Here is an 18,615-nt window from a genome sequence, read left to right on the forward strand (position 1 = left end):
CCCGGCCAGCGCGCCCTGCGCGCGCAGGGAAAGCCGCCTCTCCGGCACGGCGAAGCCCTCCCCAAAAGCATTGCTCCTTGTTTTGTGGATTTAAAATAAATCTTAGGGAAATGCCTTCACTCTGGGGTCCGCCTCTTGTTTTCCAGGGCAGCCAGGGGAACTCCCGGTGCCCGGCAGGCCTCCCGCGGCGCAGACCTGCGTGTCGGCTCGCGTCGTCCCGCTGCACTTCTGCCCCAGCCGCGCTAAGGTTCAGTGCCTGCACTTCCAGCTGATTTAAAGCAATGCCCGAGCTTATATAGAATTAGTGAGGCTAAGGAACATTATTTTTCTTTATTAGGTTAAAGGGTAAGTAAATACAATCAATCTAGTCATACATCACAAGATGTCAGCAACTTCCCACCTTAGCCAGAAAATTACTGACTCCTAAGTGGATTGCGGAATTGCATTCATAACTGCAAAAGCCAGATATGTATGTGTGTGTGTGTACATATATATATACGTGTGTGTGCATTTAAGGAAAAACTAAAGGTTACTACAACACATCATCGTCACAAACAGATTATTTCTGAGCTAATTTAATCAACTACCAAACACAGGCTATGGAGGAACCTATGTCTGGAGGAAGATGCAGCCCACAGATGGAGAAGAAGGATGCGCTGGTAAAGTCATCTGCAAGGACAGGATGGGGGAAATGAGGTATAAAACTCCCAGTCTGACATCAGCCGCGTGGCTCCAGAGACAGCTGAACCTCCCGGGCTGGGCTGGTGTCCACGTGGAGCTCCAGCAGCCAACACACCAACGGGGTTTGCCCTCAGCACCCAGCCCTTACCGAGCAAGGGACCGTCGCTGCTTCGTGTTGCCGCGTTTTATGGATGCAGCCACGTTGGTCTGCCTCTGCTCTGGTTCGGTTTTGCCTCTTCACTGAGCCGTTCCCCAGTTCGTTTGCTCCCTTCCAGGTCCTTCTCTCCACTCTCACTGCTGCTGATAACAGATAGCCGAGCTGAACTCATCCTGTAGACTTAACAGTGGGAGGCAGCCTCTTAACCGATCTACGCTGCTAAGCTGCTAATCAAAACTAATGAATTAACCAAGCTAGTGCTGATTTCCGATCTGGACCTTCAGGAGGAGGGAAGGGATGCTCCCTGCCCTCTGCATTGCCGTTGCTCCGGCTTCGGGCCAGTCGGGAGCCAAGCCAGAGGAGAGCCATGTCTAGCAAGGAAAATAAAAATAATCGTTATATAACAACCGGTAACACCCGGAGCTTTCTGCCAATGTCACGAGCCGCATAGAAAGCTTGGAGAGCCGCGAGCCTGGAAGTAACGGCGTCGGAGCTGGGACGCCGGGGCGGACGGGCGCGGGAAGGGGCAGGGGGTGCCGAGAGGAGGCGCGCGGGGCTGGGGACGGCTGCTGGTGTTCCCACCGGCAGGCCCAGGCTCACGGCATGGGCGCCGTGCCACGGAGGAAGCGGCGTGCTCCACCACGTGCTGTCCGAGGGCCGGTTCTGCCGGTGCCGGTTTCTAGCAGAGCTTTAACCCTGCGCTGCCAAGGGCACCGAGAGGGGGGACGCTTCCACTCTTGCAAGCCCCTTTGCTCGCTCCACCGCCGGGTCCTGCTCCCTCCCTGTGCTCCCAGGCTCTGCACCCTTTTCCTTGAGTTTTATCTGTCTTTTAGTCTTAACAAGCATGGCAGAAGGCGCCAGCCTGCGGGGTGCTTGCATTGCTACCCATGAACTCGTGCCCTCCTCGCTCAGGCAGGAAGGCAGCCGGCTCCCTCGCGCGGCGCCGCGTCCCCGGCCTCCAGACCTCGCCTCGGCACGCCAAAGGCTCAAATCCCAAAGCGAAAAGGCTGCGCGCTGTGGAGCGAGGTGCCCCAGAGAGCAGGGAGTGTGAGCAGCGGCCGCCGGGCAGCCCTGTGCGCGACGGCCCGAAACACCATCGTCCGCCCCGGGCTGGCCGGGTCGGCGCCGTCCTCTGCCGCGCGCAGCCGGCTGCTCGCAGCCTGCCGAGCCGAGCAGGCGCCGGATGTCCCCTCCTTCCTGGCCGCGGTCCCGGGCGACGGCACCGGCTGGGCCGGGGGGCTCGGCGCCTTCCCCGAGCGCCGCGCTGCTGAGGTAACGCGGCTCACCGTCAGCCCCGGGGGCACGCGCGCGGGGACCCGGTGATCCAGCAGTTCCCGCACCGGCGCGAAGCATCTCCCATGCGCTGCTTCAGCAGCCGTTTTCTACTCATCTCTTGCAAAGAATCAGGAGAAAAAAGGGTGAGGGATTCCTGAGATGAACCAAGGCTTGAAAATCCCAATGTCTGCGCTCGCCGAGCCCTCGGCGGCGAGGTACAGGCGCGCCCGGGCGCGTGCGGGAGCGCTCGGAGGCCCAGGCACACGGGCGTCTTCCCGCGCCGGCACCGCGGGGCCCCTTGCGCGGGGCGCCGTGCACGGGAGCGCGCACACGTGCATCTGGGGCACGCGCGCTGGTTGATCTTCCCTCCAAATTCTGAATGAACAAACTCTCTCCCAGAATAAATAACAATCGCACGAAAGTTATTTTAGGGCTGGTCTCAGGCGTCGGAGTTTCCTCGCCTGCCGAGGCCCATCACATTGTTTTCTGTTGTTTTCCTTGGCAAAACCCCAATTCAGGGTTCAGAAGTTATTACTATAAAAGTCAAATTGCTTTGAGGGGGAAGGCTGGGGGAGGCAGGGTCGGGGAAGAGAGGGAATGGGATTCCTGGACCGTCTCCAGCCCGGAATAACTGCAAGCTGCACGCGGTTTGATCCGTCCCCGGCGCTCTCGCGGGAGCGTTGCGCCTGGCCCCCGGCCAGCGGGAACGCCGGGCTCCGAGCGGAGAAGAAGGGCTTGTTCCTTACGGGGCGGGCGATTCGCCCGTCTGTGCCGCGCCGCCCCGGGGCCCGGCCGGGCGGCGCGCGGGGACGGGGCTCCCGGGCATGCGCTCAACCTGCCCGCTCCCTTCTTCGATTTCGTGCCGGTTATTCATCCGTGCAGAGCACTAATTACTTTCCCTCCTTGGCACTGAAGATTACCTCCCGCCCTGAGGCACTAACGTTTAATTTCCCTTCCAAAACCCTCTTGTTTTAGTATTTGCTATCACGATCCTCAGCAACCTCCGGCCACCCCCGGAAGCAAACGCTTCCCCTGGCTGCGGGCGCCGCTTCGAGCCGGGGCAGGCGCTGCGCCCCGCGCCCGCTCCTCGCTGCCGACGCCGTTCTGCCGCCGCGCCGGCTCTCCCGGCGGGCGCTCGACTCCTGCGAGCAAGGGGAGCCGCGGCTCTCCCCTGTCCCGCGCGTAGCTGCCTCCGAAACTTGGCCCGCACGGCTGTCCCTAAGGGCAGCTCGTAGCAAAGCCGTTTTCTTGCACGCCCCCCGCGCTGCCTCCTCTCGCTCCCTTTAACCACAACTTCATGCTCTTTTTTTTTCCTTTTTTTGTATAATTTTCAGGAAATAAGCACACTGATGCATCTGAGCAACCTCATCCGGGCTCAACCTCATCTCTTCTCCTCTCCAGACTGCATTATTTCTATTATTCCCATTACTTAAGGCTGACAGTATAGCAATGACCAGCGCCCTCGGGAACGGTGGGGCCCCCGGCGGGCGGCCGCGTGGTCTGGCTGCGGGGGGCAGAGCTGCCCGCCACGGGGCTCCCGCGCAGGCACTCGTCACCTCAAAGCCGCCGCGACACACGCCGCCCAGGGAGCTGCTGCAAACCCGGCCGCGGAGGAGACTCCCGGGCAGGCGTGGAGCAGCAGCAGAACCACAGGCAGCAGATAAGATGTGGTTCAGCTTTGATACATGTAGCTAATACGCCCCGAGCAACATAATCAAACCCTGGTGCTCGCTCAGAGAGATAAACTAGAGGCCAGCGTTCAGCGGCGGGAAGCGGCGCGGCTGCAGGGGGACGGCGCGCAGCAGGAGGATTTTACCTTGCGGTGCGCGACGGCGGTGAGACGTGACCCGCGGAGGCCCGTCGGAGAGGACCGCTTGGCGGGGACGCAGCCGGCAAGGGCTCGGCACCCCGGGGGCGGTGCTGGCCTCCGGCGCCTCGGGTCCCGCCGTCCGGCTCGCGTGCTCCAGCCCGGCTCGGCCGCCCCGGCAGGGGACACAGGATGTGGGATGCAGGATGCGGGGCGGGAGGGATGCAGCACTACCTGTGATGCTCAGGGTGAACAAATGCAAAGGCACTGTGTGAATATAAATCACCAAAAATCAGGAAAACAGAGCGAGCAGAGATGCTGGGGCAGCAGAAAGCACAGGCAGGTCCCCACGGCCCCACCACCGCCTGGCGCGGGGACCGACGGCCACGAGCCTCCCGCAGCCATATGGGGCCCCATTGCCCTTCCTAGCCACATCCATCCGGGATGCTCCGGGCATTTTTTTCTCCCTAAATCTTGCTTTTACCCGCACGGCTGTCTCCGAGGCGGTACCACCCTCGCAGCCTCTCCCCCTGCGCCAGGATAGCCTTCAAACCCTCCCAGCCGCTTCCTTCCCTAATGGATCTGGCAGATGCTCCCTTCGCTGAACCCTGCCCCAAACGCTGGGGTGGGTTTGGTTTTCCCCGTGCCGATGTCTTCCTGCACCGTCTCCGGCCCGGGAAGGTGGGCAGCAGAGCGGGGGGCGACGCTCGCCCCGCGCCCGGCGGCCGCGGCAGTCCGCGAGGAGGACGGGCTCGGCTACGCCGGAGGGGAGGGGAAGGAAGAAGCAGAGCTGCTGGAGTCAGATTATAAACTAAGTAATATTACCCGCGGAAGAGCCCGCGGGGAACAGGTTTCCAGGGCTACTTCAGCCCGGTGGAAGTTACAATTAATTTACAAAGGAAGTCGCTTGGCATTAGGAAACCCTCCGGGCAGACCCCAAACCAAGGGACATACATCATGTTACTCCCTCGTTTAAAAACCGTTGCGTCTGGGCGGCGAACAGCTCGAGCGCGTGGGGGCCGCTCCCCGTGGCCTGGGAGAGGGGGACGCCAGCGAGGGCTACGGGGCAGCCCGGGGGGCTCGGGCGGGGAAGGGGCGGCTCCGGAGGGGGAGACACGTTCGGAGAGCGAGGGAGCAGAAATTAACCTTGGAAAGCATTCAAATTAGGCTGTGTAATAAGAGAACCACTTCTCTGGGTAAATTTGTTAGGATTAGGGCTCACTGAGCTGTTGAGGAGAATTCAGCATGGCTCGGAGCCAGCGCAAAATGAAGCTCCTGGCGTGGTCGGCTGCGGGAAAGTCCAGGCTAATGGGCTTTGGTTGAAACTTTGATAGGAAAAAAATCCAGGAACAAAGGCATTAATTCTTCCAAAAGCCCCAAAATCTCAGTTTATACATTTCTGTTTATGTTCATTCATAATAGATATACACAGCTGTTCTTATCATTCATATTCAAATTCCATATGCATCTTTAGTATTTATTGCTCTTGCCTCAAAAAGAAAAAAAAGGAGCCATGTGGAAGGAAGAAAGAAAAAAAAACAACCTGCCTTGGGGTACGAATTTTCCCAGCAAGTCTGTGTCCCTGCCGGGGTCCGGCCGCACGGGCAGGAAAGGAGCCTGCTGCCAGCCCAGGTGCTCCCAGGTTGTCGTCGGCTCGCAGAGCGGGGCTGAAGGGAGCATCTGTGCGATGAGTGCAGTCGGGGCTCTTCTGCCCGCTCTCCCCAGCAAGCCCATCCGGCCTGCGGGCCTGGCAGGCCACCTCCTGCCGAAACAGCCCCGGCAAGGACGCGGCCCGCGGCGCCCGTGCCGTGCGATTCCCCCGCAGCCGCTGGGGAAGGTGGAGGGGCTCCCGGCCCTGGGCCGGCGTGGTGACTGCCGCAGTGTCGGCCGTGGTCACCCTCAGAGGCGAGGGGTCCGCACCGAGCCCCATGAGCTCTGCCAGGGCTTTGCACCGCCCACGTTTGCAGAGCCTGTGGGAATTGGACAGGAACTTTAAATTTTAAATTAAAAACATAAAAATAATGCCTTTCTGGTTTGTTTGGTCTTTTCTTTATACTCTTTATACTCCTCTCTATCTCATGCATTCAGGAGCATCTTCCCTTGCTTCCTTTAAAATTTATCCCTGGACTCCCAGCTAAGGAGTGAAAAAAGACATTTAAATCTGGATACCTGGCAGAATATTTGCATCCTTAAACACTTCCTTCTTGATCCCTGGAGGCTGTTCTCGCAGACAAATCCAGCGCTATTGAGTAAAACTCATTAGTAAGATCTAGCTGCTAGAACGAACAGCAGTGACATAGATACCACAGATACTTAAAAGTGTTGCCACTAGGTTTCAGAGTTAACCTTGCTGAGAAGTTCCCACCTAACTCCAAGCTACACTGCAAACCCCAGGGTGAGGTACCACGACAGGGCCAGGTTCTGAGAGCGTCCTGCACATCCAGGGCTAGAAACATGGCTATTAACGCTTGGGACTATAGGAGGGCAGCTGAAAGCCCGTCGCCCTACTGCGGGACCCGGCCGGTCTGGGAGGGTGACGGGTGCTGCCTTTCTGCGGCGAGCGTTTGCCCCCGCTCTCCGAACGCGGCAGGGCCAGCCTGCCCTCGGCACGAGGGCCGCGCACCGCCGAGCCTCCCTCCTCTTCCTCCCCGGGCGGCGTGGCTGGGCTTCGCCGTCTTGGGGAGCAGACAGCCCCCCAGCCCCGCTCCCGGCGCAGGGCGAGCTGTTTCGCCCTGCTTTTGCCCCGCTCCCGGGGCTACGAGGGGAGCAGCGGCCCCCGACCCCAGCGCAGAGTGCCTCCTCCGTATTTACACCCCGGCGTAAATCGACTCGTCCGCTCGTCTCTCGCGTGCCCTATCTCCACCGCCTCCCCGGCGCAGATCCTCCAGCTGGCTGAAATCTCTTCTAACCGGCGGCTCACGCCTTGCAGCCCAGCCCGTGCCGGAAGGCGAACACCAGGCTGGGTGACCGGCGAAGGGGCAGCCGTGCCGCGTCCCCGAGCTCCTCCAGCCAGGCTCCGAGCCCCCGGGCGCCGGCCCGAGCCTGCTGCCTGCCGGCTCCTGCCTCCGCTCCCGCGTGCCCTTTGCAGCTGGACGGGCTGGATGGCCACAGGCTCCCGAACCTCAGGGTAGTTTACGGGGGTTTAACGCCCGAACCGGTGCACTGGGGCATGTTTCATGGGGCACCAGCTGGTCCAGAGGGGGCAGCCCCGCACGCAGCCCTCCTTGGCCTTTTAGCCTCTTTGAGATGTGAAGGGAGGCGTCATCCCGAGGCTGAAGGGTCGCTCTGGGCTGCACCAGGGGGCTGCAGGAATGGAAACCAGGATAACCCAGCCGTCTTTCATTTAACGAACAAACACGCGCAGACCTGGAAGCAATAAATCCAGAGCCTGGACTACAAAACCAAACACGGCTCCGGCTCCCCCTTCGAATGCCACCCGCCCTGCTGCGAGCCGGGGGAGGAGGATGGCCACGGACACAGCAAGCAGTGCCGACACTGCAAGCAGTTCCCTCCTGCAATTCCCTGCGGCAGCCCTTTGCTGTGGCATCACCCTGGTAGCAACTAGGATGCTTTAAAGGGGCCCTACCCAAAAATTGGGCTCCAAAATGCTGGATACATTGGATTATTTAGGATTGCCAATCATCGAGCCCCAGGGATGCACAAAGAGCATCCTTGTAACCAGCCCCAGATTTGCCAGGTGCCAAAGCAAGTAGCCTTCCCCTGCTCCCCCCTGCAGCAGCCGGGGACCAGCGGCGGTGACGAGGTGCATGCGCGAGGGTGCCGGCCCGCGAAGCGCACGGTGTCACCCGCGTGCGAGGCGCCGGTTCCCGCACAGGCGGCCGGAGTGCCGTGGGGGCCCAGGGCTGGGCTCACAGCCCGGCTGCCCCGCGCACGTCTGCTCCGCGAGGGCTAACGGGGCCGCGGCACGGGCGCTGGCTTCGAGCGGGTGTGGAAAAGCCACAGACACGGGGAGGACTTCCCACCTCGCAGAGCCAAGCAGAAAAACATTCAGGGAGCGATAAGACCTGCTGTCGCCTCCTCCCAGCCACCGGCGATGGCAGCGCCGTGTCTTCTGTTGAGGAGCAAATACCCTCAAGCTGTCCCAGCCCAAACGCCAGCCCCAAACAGCTCCTCGTGCCCCTCTCTGCAGCACCCCGGTTTTCCCCCAAGCCGCCTGGCTTGGGCAAGCCGACCCCCATGGCAAAACGCCAGCGGCCGGGTCCGAGCCAGCCGCCAGCCTCCGGCCCCGCAAGGACGGCGCCAAGGCCTCCTCACCCTCTCGCCGTAACTCCCTGCCCGCCCTTCGACGCGGCTCCCAGCCCTCGCGGGGCTCCTGCCTCCCCGCGCCGCCCTCTCTCTTCTGCACATCGTTTATTTAGCGCCTCCTGGCCCTTGCCACGGCGTTTCCCGGGCCTCCCTGCAGGCAGCCGACCCCTCCGGCGAGGAGGGGCGCAGAGCTGGACCCCTCGGGGCCACCCCTTCCCCGTAGGCTCCAAACTCCCTTGCAAAAGCCCCTGAGTTTCCCCCACGGCTGCGGCAGCCGCCCGGCGATGTCCCCGTCCCCGCGCAGCCCGGCCGGCCGCCGTCCCCCCCGGCGCGGGGCCCTGGCTCACCTGGCCGCCGAGCCCCGGCGCCGCCGCTCCAGCCTGGGAACGCCGCCGGGAGCCGGCTCAGCCTTCTCCTCCTTCCAGGCTGCAGGCGCGCTGCTATTTCTAAAGCAAAGGCGAGGACATCGCATCAAATCAAACGGGTGAGTCAGAGGAGATGTTCAAAAAGGGGAAGGGAGGGGAATAAAAAAAAAAAAAGAAAAAGAAAAAGGAAGAAAAGAAAAAGGCTCTCATCTCACACCTGCGTGCGAGGCAGGGAAACAGGGCACTTCTCCGCAGCTGCCCCGGCAGCGCGGCACCGCTTCAAAGGCAGCGCACAGATAGGATCTAGCACCCAGCCAGCCTTAGCGCGGAGAGAGATCGTTACAGATAAGCCAAGGTGCGAACTCCCAGGTTTAAATTAACTAATGACTTCCGATGATGCCAATCGTCTGCAGGGGACGGGCAGGAGTGATTTATGAGAGAAGATTAAACTGGCTAATTGGGCCAGCCTCATCGCTTAGGAGCTTCCCGCCCGGCTGGGCAGCGCGCGAGGGACGCCGTGGCCCGACCCAGCGCTGCGGGAAAGGCCGGGGGACGCAGCCCCGCGTGGGGTCCTCGTGCCCCGAGCGGCGGTTCGGCCCGCGCACGCGGGAAGGCCCGCACGCAGCACCCGAAAGCCGGGGCGCGCGCCTGCCCCCACAGGGCGTTAGCATCTCCGCTGGGCTCTGCGGCGGTGCGCACTGCAGGAGTTAGGTGCGCGCCCTCCCCGCGGCGGACGGCCCCGCTCCTAGGCTACGCGGTCTCGGAGAGCTCCGGCTGCCTGCACCTCCCAACCCGCCAAGGCACCCGGTCTGTGCAGCGTCCCCCGCCTCACCCCAAATCTCCGCTCCGGGTGCGGCAGGGTGCGGCGATGCTGCAGCGTTGCCTGCCTCGGGCTGGCGGGACCGGAGCCGTCCGCGGGCTCGCTCCCTTTCCCTGACTCGCGCCTCCTCACGCTCTCCAGACGGCACGGAGGGGCTCAAACGTCTGCTTAGCAAATGCTCGGCTGTTTTATTACCACTGTAAATTACAACCTAGCTTCCTATCTGAGCTTAAAAGCCTCTTGTCTCCTAGGCGCTTTTCCTATTAGCAGATAATTTTTATTGTTCCTAGACAACCGTCTGTTGTTGTTAAAATGCAAAAGCAGGGCACGTGCTCGGCTCGATGCTGCTGCGCTAACCCGCTCGCGACGGCGCAGGGAGGGATGCGCCCACGCCGACCCACGCAACACGTGTCTGCGTTGCACGCTACTGCCCGTGGCTGCGGCACACCAGGGCGCACATGCTTTCGAGGCTTGCGCTTCTTGAAGAACTGGGTGGGTTTCTCCAGGCGCAGGGGGAGGCAGGATAAATGGGACGTGTACCAAGGCTTGTCCTCTGCTGTCCCAAATACCAAGTTTGGCTGCAGTCATCAGCGATTTCCACTGGCTGGGCAAGCGTCGAGCCAAACCCCGCGTCGCGCTGACTCACCGCCATCACGTGTAACGAGTTGCTGTGGTCTCAAGCAGTAGAGCTTTTTATCACGTTATGGGAAAGCACTTGCAGCTCTCTTTTTCCGGGAGCCCTGGATATAATAAAAAGGCCTCCTTGGGCTTCAAAGCGCAGGGATTTTCATTGCTTCCTGGGCTGAGAACAAAGCGCTATTGAGCATGGCCAACAGTCGTTGTCCCTGCCCCTTGATGTGCATCAAGGAGCCGATCCTCGGGGCTCGGAGAGGCGGCGGAGGGCCGGTTCGCGGGGGATTGCCAGCCGGATGGCGCTGCCGGCCCCGGGGCCTCCCTGGCCTGCTGCTTCTGCTTCCAGGCACCGGCGCGGACGTGGCGGAGGAGGTGGGTTTGTCCTGCCCCGTTTGGGACGGGTTCGGTCCCCCTCAAACGGGCTCGGGTTTTCCCGGCGAGCTGCCGGGTCGACTCCGGGGGGCTCTGTGGGTCCCTCCCTGCCCGGAGCCGGAGCTGCCTGGCCGCCGCTGCTGGTCTGGTCCGACCCGACCCGGGCGCCCCCGAGGGCCGGCGTCACTTCCCAAACCGCCGGCTCGCTACTGTGCCACAAAGGGCCGCCGCCGTGGTGGGTAACGCGATTTTCAGCAGGGATTGTGTGCATGACTGTGTAAATAACACAGTTAGAGGTACCGTGAAACCAGCTGTTCTCATGTTAAAATGGGAATTTAAGAGAGTAACAAGCAGGGGCTGCTGCGGCGGCAGCGCGCGCGGCGCCTCCAAGAGCGGCGCGAGAGGCACCAGCACCCTGCCCTCCCGCCGGGGGCCTCGACCCGGCTGCCCCGGGGCCACGGCATCGCGGCCCCCCGCCGGCCCCCCGCCGGCTTTCGGGGCCGCCGGCCCACGCTCCGGTCCCGCCGCTTCGGACCCGTTTCCCAGGTAACGGAAGGCCTTCACAGCCGCACGGAGCCGGAGGCAGCAGAGTTCGTCCGGGGAAGGAAAAAAATAATAATAATTAAAAAAAAAAAAAATCAGAGGGAGCCAGTGTGCAGAGCTCACCGCAAAAACAAGCCGGCGGCAGCTTGCTCCCCGCCGCCGCCAGCCCCGCTCTGCCCCTCGCAGGCAGCCCCTCCGTCCCCGCTCCACCGTCCGGAGACGAATTTTCCGACGGGGCTGCGGCTGGAATAGCTCCGTCGGGGAAACGTCCCCGCTGCCGCGGGGGGCGAGCCCCGACAAGGGCCCTGGAGGCAGCGGGAGGAAGAGGAGCATCCTCCCGCGGCGGGACGCGAGCCCCGGCGCCGAGCCGAGGCCGCCGCTGCTCGAGCGGTGGAAAACGTCACTCGCAAGCAATTACTCACTGCACAATATTTTCATTTCCCCCCAACCATTCATGAATTATTTAGGCACCGCTAGCAGTTACACCGAGGGCGGTGAACCGCTGGCTCGTCGCCGACTCTCAGGGCGGGTGTTTTCAGCGCGTCCCCGGGAGCCGGGACGCAGCAGCCCCGTCGCGCCTGGCGCGATGCCAAAACCCGCCGAGCCGCGCAGCGCGGGTCTGCGACGGGCGAAGGCCACCCGCCGCCGGACCGAAACGCCGGGACGGGGCAGAGGCACCGGCAGAAGTCGCAGCCCGGCGTTTCGGCCGCCTCGCCGGCAGTAGCTGGGCTGCAGGCACTTTCCATCCGCCCGCCAAGGAGGAGGGCTGCGTTTTAAAGCCAGGCTAAAGCCGAAATCCCTGCTGATGGATGGGAACCCCTGTTCCTGCCGGGGAGGCCGGCGGGTTGCCAGCGCCGGGGGAAATCCGGGTCCCCGCAGCACGACGGAAGAGGCCCTGGGGCTTTCTTCTCCCCGATACACATCCATAAAACCTCCTCGTCTCCGTCCCTCCCCTCCTCCCCGCACTCTCGCACGGCCTTTACAACCTCGAGGCCGGCTGCGGGCGCCTCCGGGCCCAGCGGGGGCCGGGCCAGGCCGCAGCGCCGCCGTCCCTCCTCGGCCTGCAGCCGCCGGCGCGGAGCCTTGCCCGCTCTCCCCGGTCGCTCGCAGCTGACCGCCCCGCCACCCTCACCCCGGCGGCCAGCACCGAGCCTTCCCTCCTCCTCCAGCCCCCGAGCGCCACCCGGATCCTCTCGCTGAGCAAGGCCTGGACGCCCAGGCCGGCGCCTGCCCGGCTCGCAGCGCCCCTCGCCCCCGCCGCCTCGCCGCCCCCCCGCTCCCCAGGCGCGTGGCCCCCGCCCCAGCAAAAGCGGCGCCTCGCCGGGGCTCGATCCCTTGGGCTAGTAGGTCTTCTCCGTAACGTGCGCGTCTCTCTCCTCGCTGCTTCTTTCTGACGTTACGGCGATGAAAGCCGAGCCGAGACCCGGAGGGAAGGACCCCCCTGTAAGCGAAAGGGATTTAGCAGACGTCTCTCCGGCTCCAGCTGCCCCTCCGCCGCCCCCAGCAGCGCATCACGGCGGGCGGCGTGCCCCCTGCCTGCGCGGCCTCCAGCCGGAGGAGCGCTCCTCGTCCCCCCGGGGCCGGTCCCCCCTCCCCGGTTATTTCCCGTTGCAGCGCGAGCCATCTCCCGCTCCCACTCGCGGCGCGTCGGGCCGGGGCCGCCCCCCGCCGCGACGGGCTCGGCCTCAGCGAGAGCCCGAGCGCTGCCGTATCTCACCGGGCCGGCATGCGGCACACCGCCTGGCCGGCAGGAAACATATGTCACCAGTTAAACAGATCGTGAAAGCTTCAATCGCTTCCTTATGGCGGGGCCGGGCTGAAGCCTTCCCAGCGGCCGGCGTCTCCGGCGCCGCCCTCGCTCCCCGGGCGCCCGGCGAGGACGTGGGCGCTGCCGCCGGGTCCGCTCCTGGCCCCGGCCGGGCCGCCGGCCCCTGCCCCGCGCTGCCCCCTCCTCGGCGGGCCGAGACGGCTCCACGGCCCCGAGAGAAGCCGGGGGGGGGGGAACCATCCGGAGAAGAAAAACAGGTCGCTGTCAGCACCTCGTTACCTCCCCGCCGCCCCCGGCAAACCCGTCCGTGGCTCTCCCGGCGGGCACATCCAGGCGAGACCCACCGGCCGTCCGCAGCGTCCCCTCCCTGGAGGGGGCCGCCTTGTGCCGACCGGCCAATAACACCGAGGGCCTCGTGCAAGACTAAGCGGGGTCGGGGACGTCCCCGTCCGCCGGGAGCGCGGCTCGGACCCCTTCCTGGGGGGCTGCGGCGCGAGGGGCCGCCGCGGCCGGCGGGAGCGCGGGGTGCCGGGGGGCGGCCGCGCGGGTGCTCGCCTCCCCCGGCGCAGGCCAGCCTGCGCTTTCGCGGCTGCGTTTCGGTGCACGCAGCCTGTGGGCGGAGGAAGAGATATCCGCCGCGCTCTGCTCTTCTTCGGAGGAAATTTTTGTGCAAAACCCCCTCCGGGGTATTTTCAGTGCCTCTACAGTGTCTCCCAGAGCGATCTGCTCCAACAAACGTTAATCACCCCGTTTCTCCCAGGCTGGTGATGCTGTTCCTAGCGTTCCCAACGTTAATAAGCCAGGCGACCTCGGCTGGACCCACTCCTAAAGCACGCTTCGCCCCCAAAGTGGCTCGGTTTCGGTGTGCCGAGCAGCCCCTCCTGCTGCTTCGCCCAGCGCCAGTTCCCGCCGGCCGGGGAGTGCCGCGGCCTTCCCGTGCGCCCGCGGGTCCCTCCTCCCGCAGACGCTGGTAGGTGTCGGTGAGACGATGCATCATCGTCGCGTCTCTTGTGTTACGCTTGGCTTTCTCCGTGGGCTGGGAATTGCTTTTTTTGGAGGAGAGGCAAGCAGGGAAGCTCACGTGGGCTTTGGCGATGAGACTGACGGCTGCCAGCGTCTCGGCCCAGCAAAACGGAGAAGCTGGTAGGCCTCACGAGTCCAGTTGCTGAAGCCTTCACAGAGGCAGATCTCATACCAAAAAAGGTTGTTCCCAAATTAGCCTGGCCCGGCCACAAAGGTACCACCTTGCCTTGCCCAGGGACACCCAGATCCGCCTATCCCGGCAGCCTCCGCCACCTCTGCAGCACGGGTCAGCGAGGACAGAGGGGAGCACTTGACAGTAACACACTCCTTATGTGCCTGAAAAACACAGCCAAAATCCCAGGCCTTTCCTGGCACTGCATTAAAGTGAAACCCCTTCACCTTCATGAAAGGGCAGAGAAAAAAAGACAGTTTTTTTTTGCAAATGCAAATACCTGCAGAAATCCTCAGGGCGCTGGAGATGATGGCTGGTGCCATGTCTGGGGGCTTGGACCCTCCCTGAGCTCTGCTCACCGAGACGTCACCTCCAGTAAAAGCCTCTCTGCTGGCTATGGTGCTTCTGCCTTTGCAGTGGCTCCCTCCCAGGACGGCACCGCCAAGAGCACGCGTTCCTCTGTGGCTACAGCTTTCCCTGGGGCACCATATTCGCTTTGCATTCTCGTTTCTCCCTCCGTCTCTCGTCTGCATGGCCGTTCTTCGTTAGCCGTTCCCCCATGGTACTCAGATGGGTCGTTCCCCCTGCTTACAAATGGTCAGGACCAAACCCCTCCTCGCTACCTGCTGCTCGCTGGCCTAATCCCCCCCACTCACTTTGCCATAGGATTAAGTGCTGCGTTAGCAACCCTGACTCTTGTCAGCATTGGCAAGCCATCCTGCACCCCCAAACACTCGGGCCAGGGTTTTTCTCCTGTGGGGTGAGTGGACCAGACTGCCATCAGATGTGGACCCTTGGGTCCTCGTACTTCACTAATGGACGATTCGGCAGTGCTGAGCTGGGGCAGCACCATCCAGCACGCATCTGGCCGTGTCACCAACACGGCCAGCTTCCCGAAAACAGAGGTTTTGGTGGAGAATCCTGCAAGGGCGTGAGAAACGACTCAGACGGCCTGTTCCCACCACCTGCATGCGCGTTACTGAGGAACGTGCCTTAGACCCGTTTCACCTATCCCTTTTTTATTTCCAGCGTCTGAGAGCCGTCTCCCCACCACGGTCTCTGGTGCCTTTTATGCATCAACGTTAAACACCTGGCTCCACGGGTCCTGACACCAAAGGGCAGAGAAAAAGCCCTCTCCAAGCCACCAGTGTCCCCGTGCCGGGCTCAGAAAGCAGCGCGAGCAGTTCACACGCCATCACGTCACCTGGCGGAGCAAACCCAGCCCGGCGCCCTCCCCAGCCTCGCGGCGGGACGGACGCGGCTCTTGGCGAGGGGGCCGCCTACGGCGAGGGGGCTCGCGCTGCCGAAAGCGGACCCAGCTCTGGCGACGGCCGGACGGCCTTACGCGAGCACTTCTTCATACGTTACGTTACCGCGCTGGTAGGAATTACGAATGAAACCTCACGCCTGGGACCGGCACGCGCAGCCCTGCCTGGAAGAAGTCAGCATCTATCTGGAAAGCCTGAGCTTTGTTCGTCTAAACCAAGAGCTCAGCCCTCGTGAGGGGATCGTGCCGGCGATGGGGACCTCGGTACGGGCTTTACGACGTGCCCCAGCCGTGCAGCTCCTCGCGGCTGGGAGCGACGTGGGCTTTGGCTCCTCCGCGCGCGTGTGAAAGCCCTTCGGCGCCGTGCCCGAAGCGGCCCCCAGAGCTCCCCCTTCCCCCCGGCGCTCCCTTCCCTCAAATTTACCAACAGTTAAAAATATTTTATGTGGCCCTGTAAACCCGCACGCATTTAAGGCCAGTCAGGGCCTGAATTACATTTTAAAACGTTGTCCAATTTGTAAGCGTCATAAAAATCTGAAATAAGTTATCTTGGAAATAACCACAGGGAAATTACAGGCCTGGCTTCCAGCTGAGGAGGCCGTGACCCGGGTGCGCTAGCAAAACAGCCGCTCTCCCGCTGACTAATGCAGCCCGCGATCCAGAGGGTTGCCGGGGCTTTCGGGGACGGTATTTTAGCCACGGAGTTGGGCTGTAACCTGGGGCGGCTTTAGCGCCATCGTTACGGAGCTCGCCTCCCGCCCCGCGAGCTGCGGGAGCCTGCGCGCGGGGCTACGCCGCGCTCGTAACGGCCGGCACCGCCGAGCCGCCCTGCACCTGCGGCTGCCCCAGCAGGAAGACGGGAGCGAGGCGGCGGCGGCCGCCGGGACGCGGCCGTTACGCAGCGCTACAACAGGGTGACGAAGCATCCTGCTCCCTTTCGATTCCTCCTCCCCGATTTCCCGTCGTTTCTGCTGACGGCTTCCGGGAAGGGAGAGCCGCAGCGGGAGCAGCAGGCTGCCGCCCTCCTCGGCACGAGGAGACCTCGCCGGACGCGGGGCCACCCGAAGGGCCTCCTGCGGGGCGCTGGGGAGCCGCCGGGCAGCCCTTTCGCTCGGGTGCGCCGCCGGCTTTCCTCCCGCGTCCGCGCAGCGCTGTGGGCTGCCGGCATAGCGAGGTGGAGACCGCATCTCCCTCCTCAGCCCCCCTCGGCGTTGGGTCCCCTGTGCTCTTCACCAGTGCCACCGCGCACCTCTCCATCTCAGCCCAGGGCCCTAGATGCACCCGATGCGTCCGCTCTTGGCAGGGCAGATGCGGCACATCCTGCAACAACACGGGAGGGTGACAGGGGAGGCCGTGGAAAACACCTAGGGCTGGATTTGTGGCAACTGCCCTTGGATAGGTGTTGGAGACCGGAGGGGACAACGCTGCTGGCTGGCCTTGGCGTGCATCGCCCTGGCAGGGTCTGGAGGTGGCGTGCAAGGCGTGAGCTTGCACGAATTTCACGAAATTAAACCGCACCGAGAGAGACGGGGAGCAGGGCCCGCGAACACGCGAGCTGCCGGCAGCGGCGGGGCGAAGCCCAGCTGCCTTCCCTATGTTTCTCATTCCCAATCTGTCTCCAATGCAGAGCAGGTTCCCAGCACGGTAACCCGCTGATTCTTTCCAGAGCCGCGAACGAAGCTTTTTCATCCCAAGGACGTGGGCTGCTCTGTACGCTGCCCTTCTGCTTCCCTAAACTCCTACCAGATTTCATGCCGAGCCTTCAAAGGCAGCAAGCAGCGGCCCCGTCCCCCAGCCGGAGCCCCGGCGCGTGCGCAGCCTGCGCCGCAGCTGCCTCGGGGACGGCCCCTCCGAGCCCCCGGCCAGGGGCAGGTCCGAGGGGCTCCCGGGGGGAGCCGGCTGCAGGGTGCAGGTTCCCATCGCGGCGAGGTGTCAGCAGAGGCCCACGGAGCAGGCTTTAGCGGAGCTCCTGGCAGGGAATCAGAGAGCCGAGCTGTGCTGCGCTGCCAGGTTATCAGTGGATCCATCAAGCGATGCCTGCGAGACGCCAAATCTATCAGCTCTCCCATATGGATGCCATCCACGTAGAGCCGTTTCCTGCCTAATCACTATCAGCCCTGCTCCTCCCACCTGACACCGCTCTTTGTGCCACACTGCAACTCTACAAACACTTCACAACAGGTAAAATGCATAAAACAAACACCCAGCCCAATCAAACACCCAAAACAATCTCCCAGGGATTTTCGCTGCTCGTAACCTTTCCAACGGCTCGGTCTCAGCTTACGGGGTACTAGCGCAGCCAAGGGGGCAAGGGAAAACACCCTTGGGGCCTGAACCTGCTTTGCTCTCTTGATTTTCCCCTTGGTCCTGCAAATGCCACCCGCTGGGACCCTGGGGAGGTCCCAGCCGGTGCCGGGGGAGCAGGGATGCGGGAGCAGCAGCCCGGCAACCGTCCCATCCCTTCCCATCCCGGGTGTGCCTTATTTACCCTGAGCACGCAGCAGAGCAGGGCTTACCTCGTGGAGGTTTCTGTGCCTGATAGCCTGGGCTTATTTTGGCTTTCATGTGGTCTCTAATGAAAGGGAGTCTGGAACAGATGCAGATTTGAAAGAAAAGAGGAGGAGGAGGAAATTTCTTAGCACAGGGTTTCGGTTTGCCTGCCTATAAACAGTGCTGACAGCGAGAGGCGGCAGTGATAAACACCAAGATAAGATCCTAGCTAGACAGGTAATTTGGTGTAAGAGGTTTGTCTGGAGAGGCTTAGGTAAAAGTTGTCACACGCTGCTTAAAAGAATCCCAAGCCCTTGCCAGGGTGAGAAGTCAGAGAATTGGCTGTTTTGGGGGATTCCTGGAGCCGCTCAGGCACAGGGTACCCTGACAGGAGACAGATTTTTACCCCGTTATTAGGTGCAGCTGACTTTTCAGTTTGGCAGCTGCCCAGAGGGTCCTTTGGAAAGGTTCATCGGCGAGAGGCCGTCTCTGCCTCCGTAAGCAGAGAGAGGAGTTTAGCATTCCCCACACCTCCCCCAAAACATTTCACTCCTCTCTCGTTTGATGAGCTGTCACATATTCTTAAAGTTAAACGTCTTCACAAACATTCACTATTCTGGGAAATAATTCCTCCTCTTTAAAGATTCATTGATATTGGTGCTGGAGAGAAAACAGCATTTTTCCCTTTCTCCTGGTCAGAAATCACTGTGGGGTAAGATCGTTTCTGATAACAATAAATAGTGTCTTGGCCCTGGGATCATTTCATCAGCAGTACAATTTCCACAGCCCTAGGTAAAGGGAGCGTAAATCCTAAAGCCTTGAATAAAGAGTGTAAATGTTTTAACATGGGAGTAGCACATATAAATTGTGCAGAACTTTGTAAAAGTAGCAGAAATACAACCCTGCTGTTCAAATGGTGTAAAACTTGCGCAACAGTGAAAATGATTCACGGGTGTAAAGTGGCGTTAATCATGCA

At 62.2% G+C, this 18,615-nt stretch overlaps 1 protein-coding gene across 3 annotated transcripts in view; it reads right to left on the bottom strand.

The window, feature by feature from the left end:
• Positions 1–315: 315 nt before the first annotated feature.
• LOC138068124 (uncharacterized) overlaps positions 316–18,615 on the bottom strand; it is a 41,281-nt gene continuing 22,981 nt past the window's right edge. The window contains exons 3-9 of one of the 3 annotated variants that reach the window (XM_068953918.1): positions 17,666–17,736; positions 8,534–8,632; positions 7,904–7,992; positions 6,090–6,162; positions 5,468–5,587; positions 3,930–4,187; positions 316–1,209 (exon numbers count right to left, since the gene is read on the bottom strand). In XM_068953918.1, coding sequence (XP_068810019.1) covers positions 1,076–1,209; positions 3,930–4,187; positions 5,468–5,587; positions 6,090–6,162; positions 7,904–7,992; positions 8,534–8,632; positions 17,666–17,714 — 822 coding nt within the window. In that variant the 5' untranslated portion in view covers positions 17,715–17,736 and the 3' untranslated portion in view covers positions 316–1,075. Of the gene's footprint in view, positions 1,210–3,929; positions 4,188–5,467; positions 5,588–6,089; positions 6,163–7,903; positions 7,993–8,533; positions 8,666–17,665; positions 17,737–18,615 lie in introns of those variants that run through there. The other 2 variants (XR_011142765.1, XR_011142766.1) reach the window with 2 other exon arrangements.

The sequence above is a fragment of the Struthio camelus genome, chromosome 9 (genome assembly GCF_040807025.1).
Source record: "Struthio camelus isolate bStrCam1 chromosome 9, bStrCam1.hap1, whole genome shotgun sequence".
Classification (NCBI taxonomy): Eukaryota; Metazoa; Chordata; class Aves; order Struthioniformes; family Struthionidae; genus Struthio; species Struthio camelus.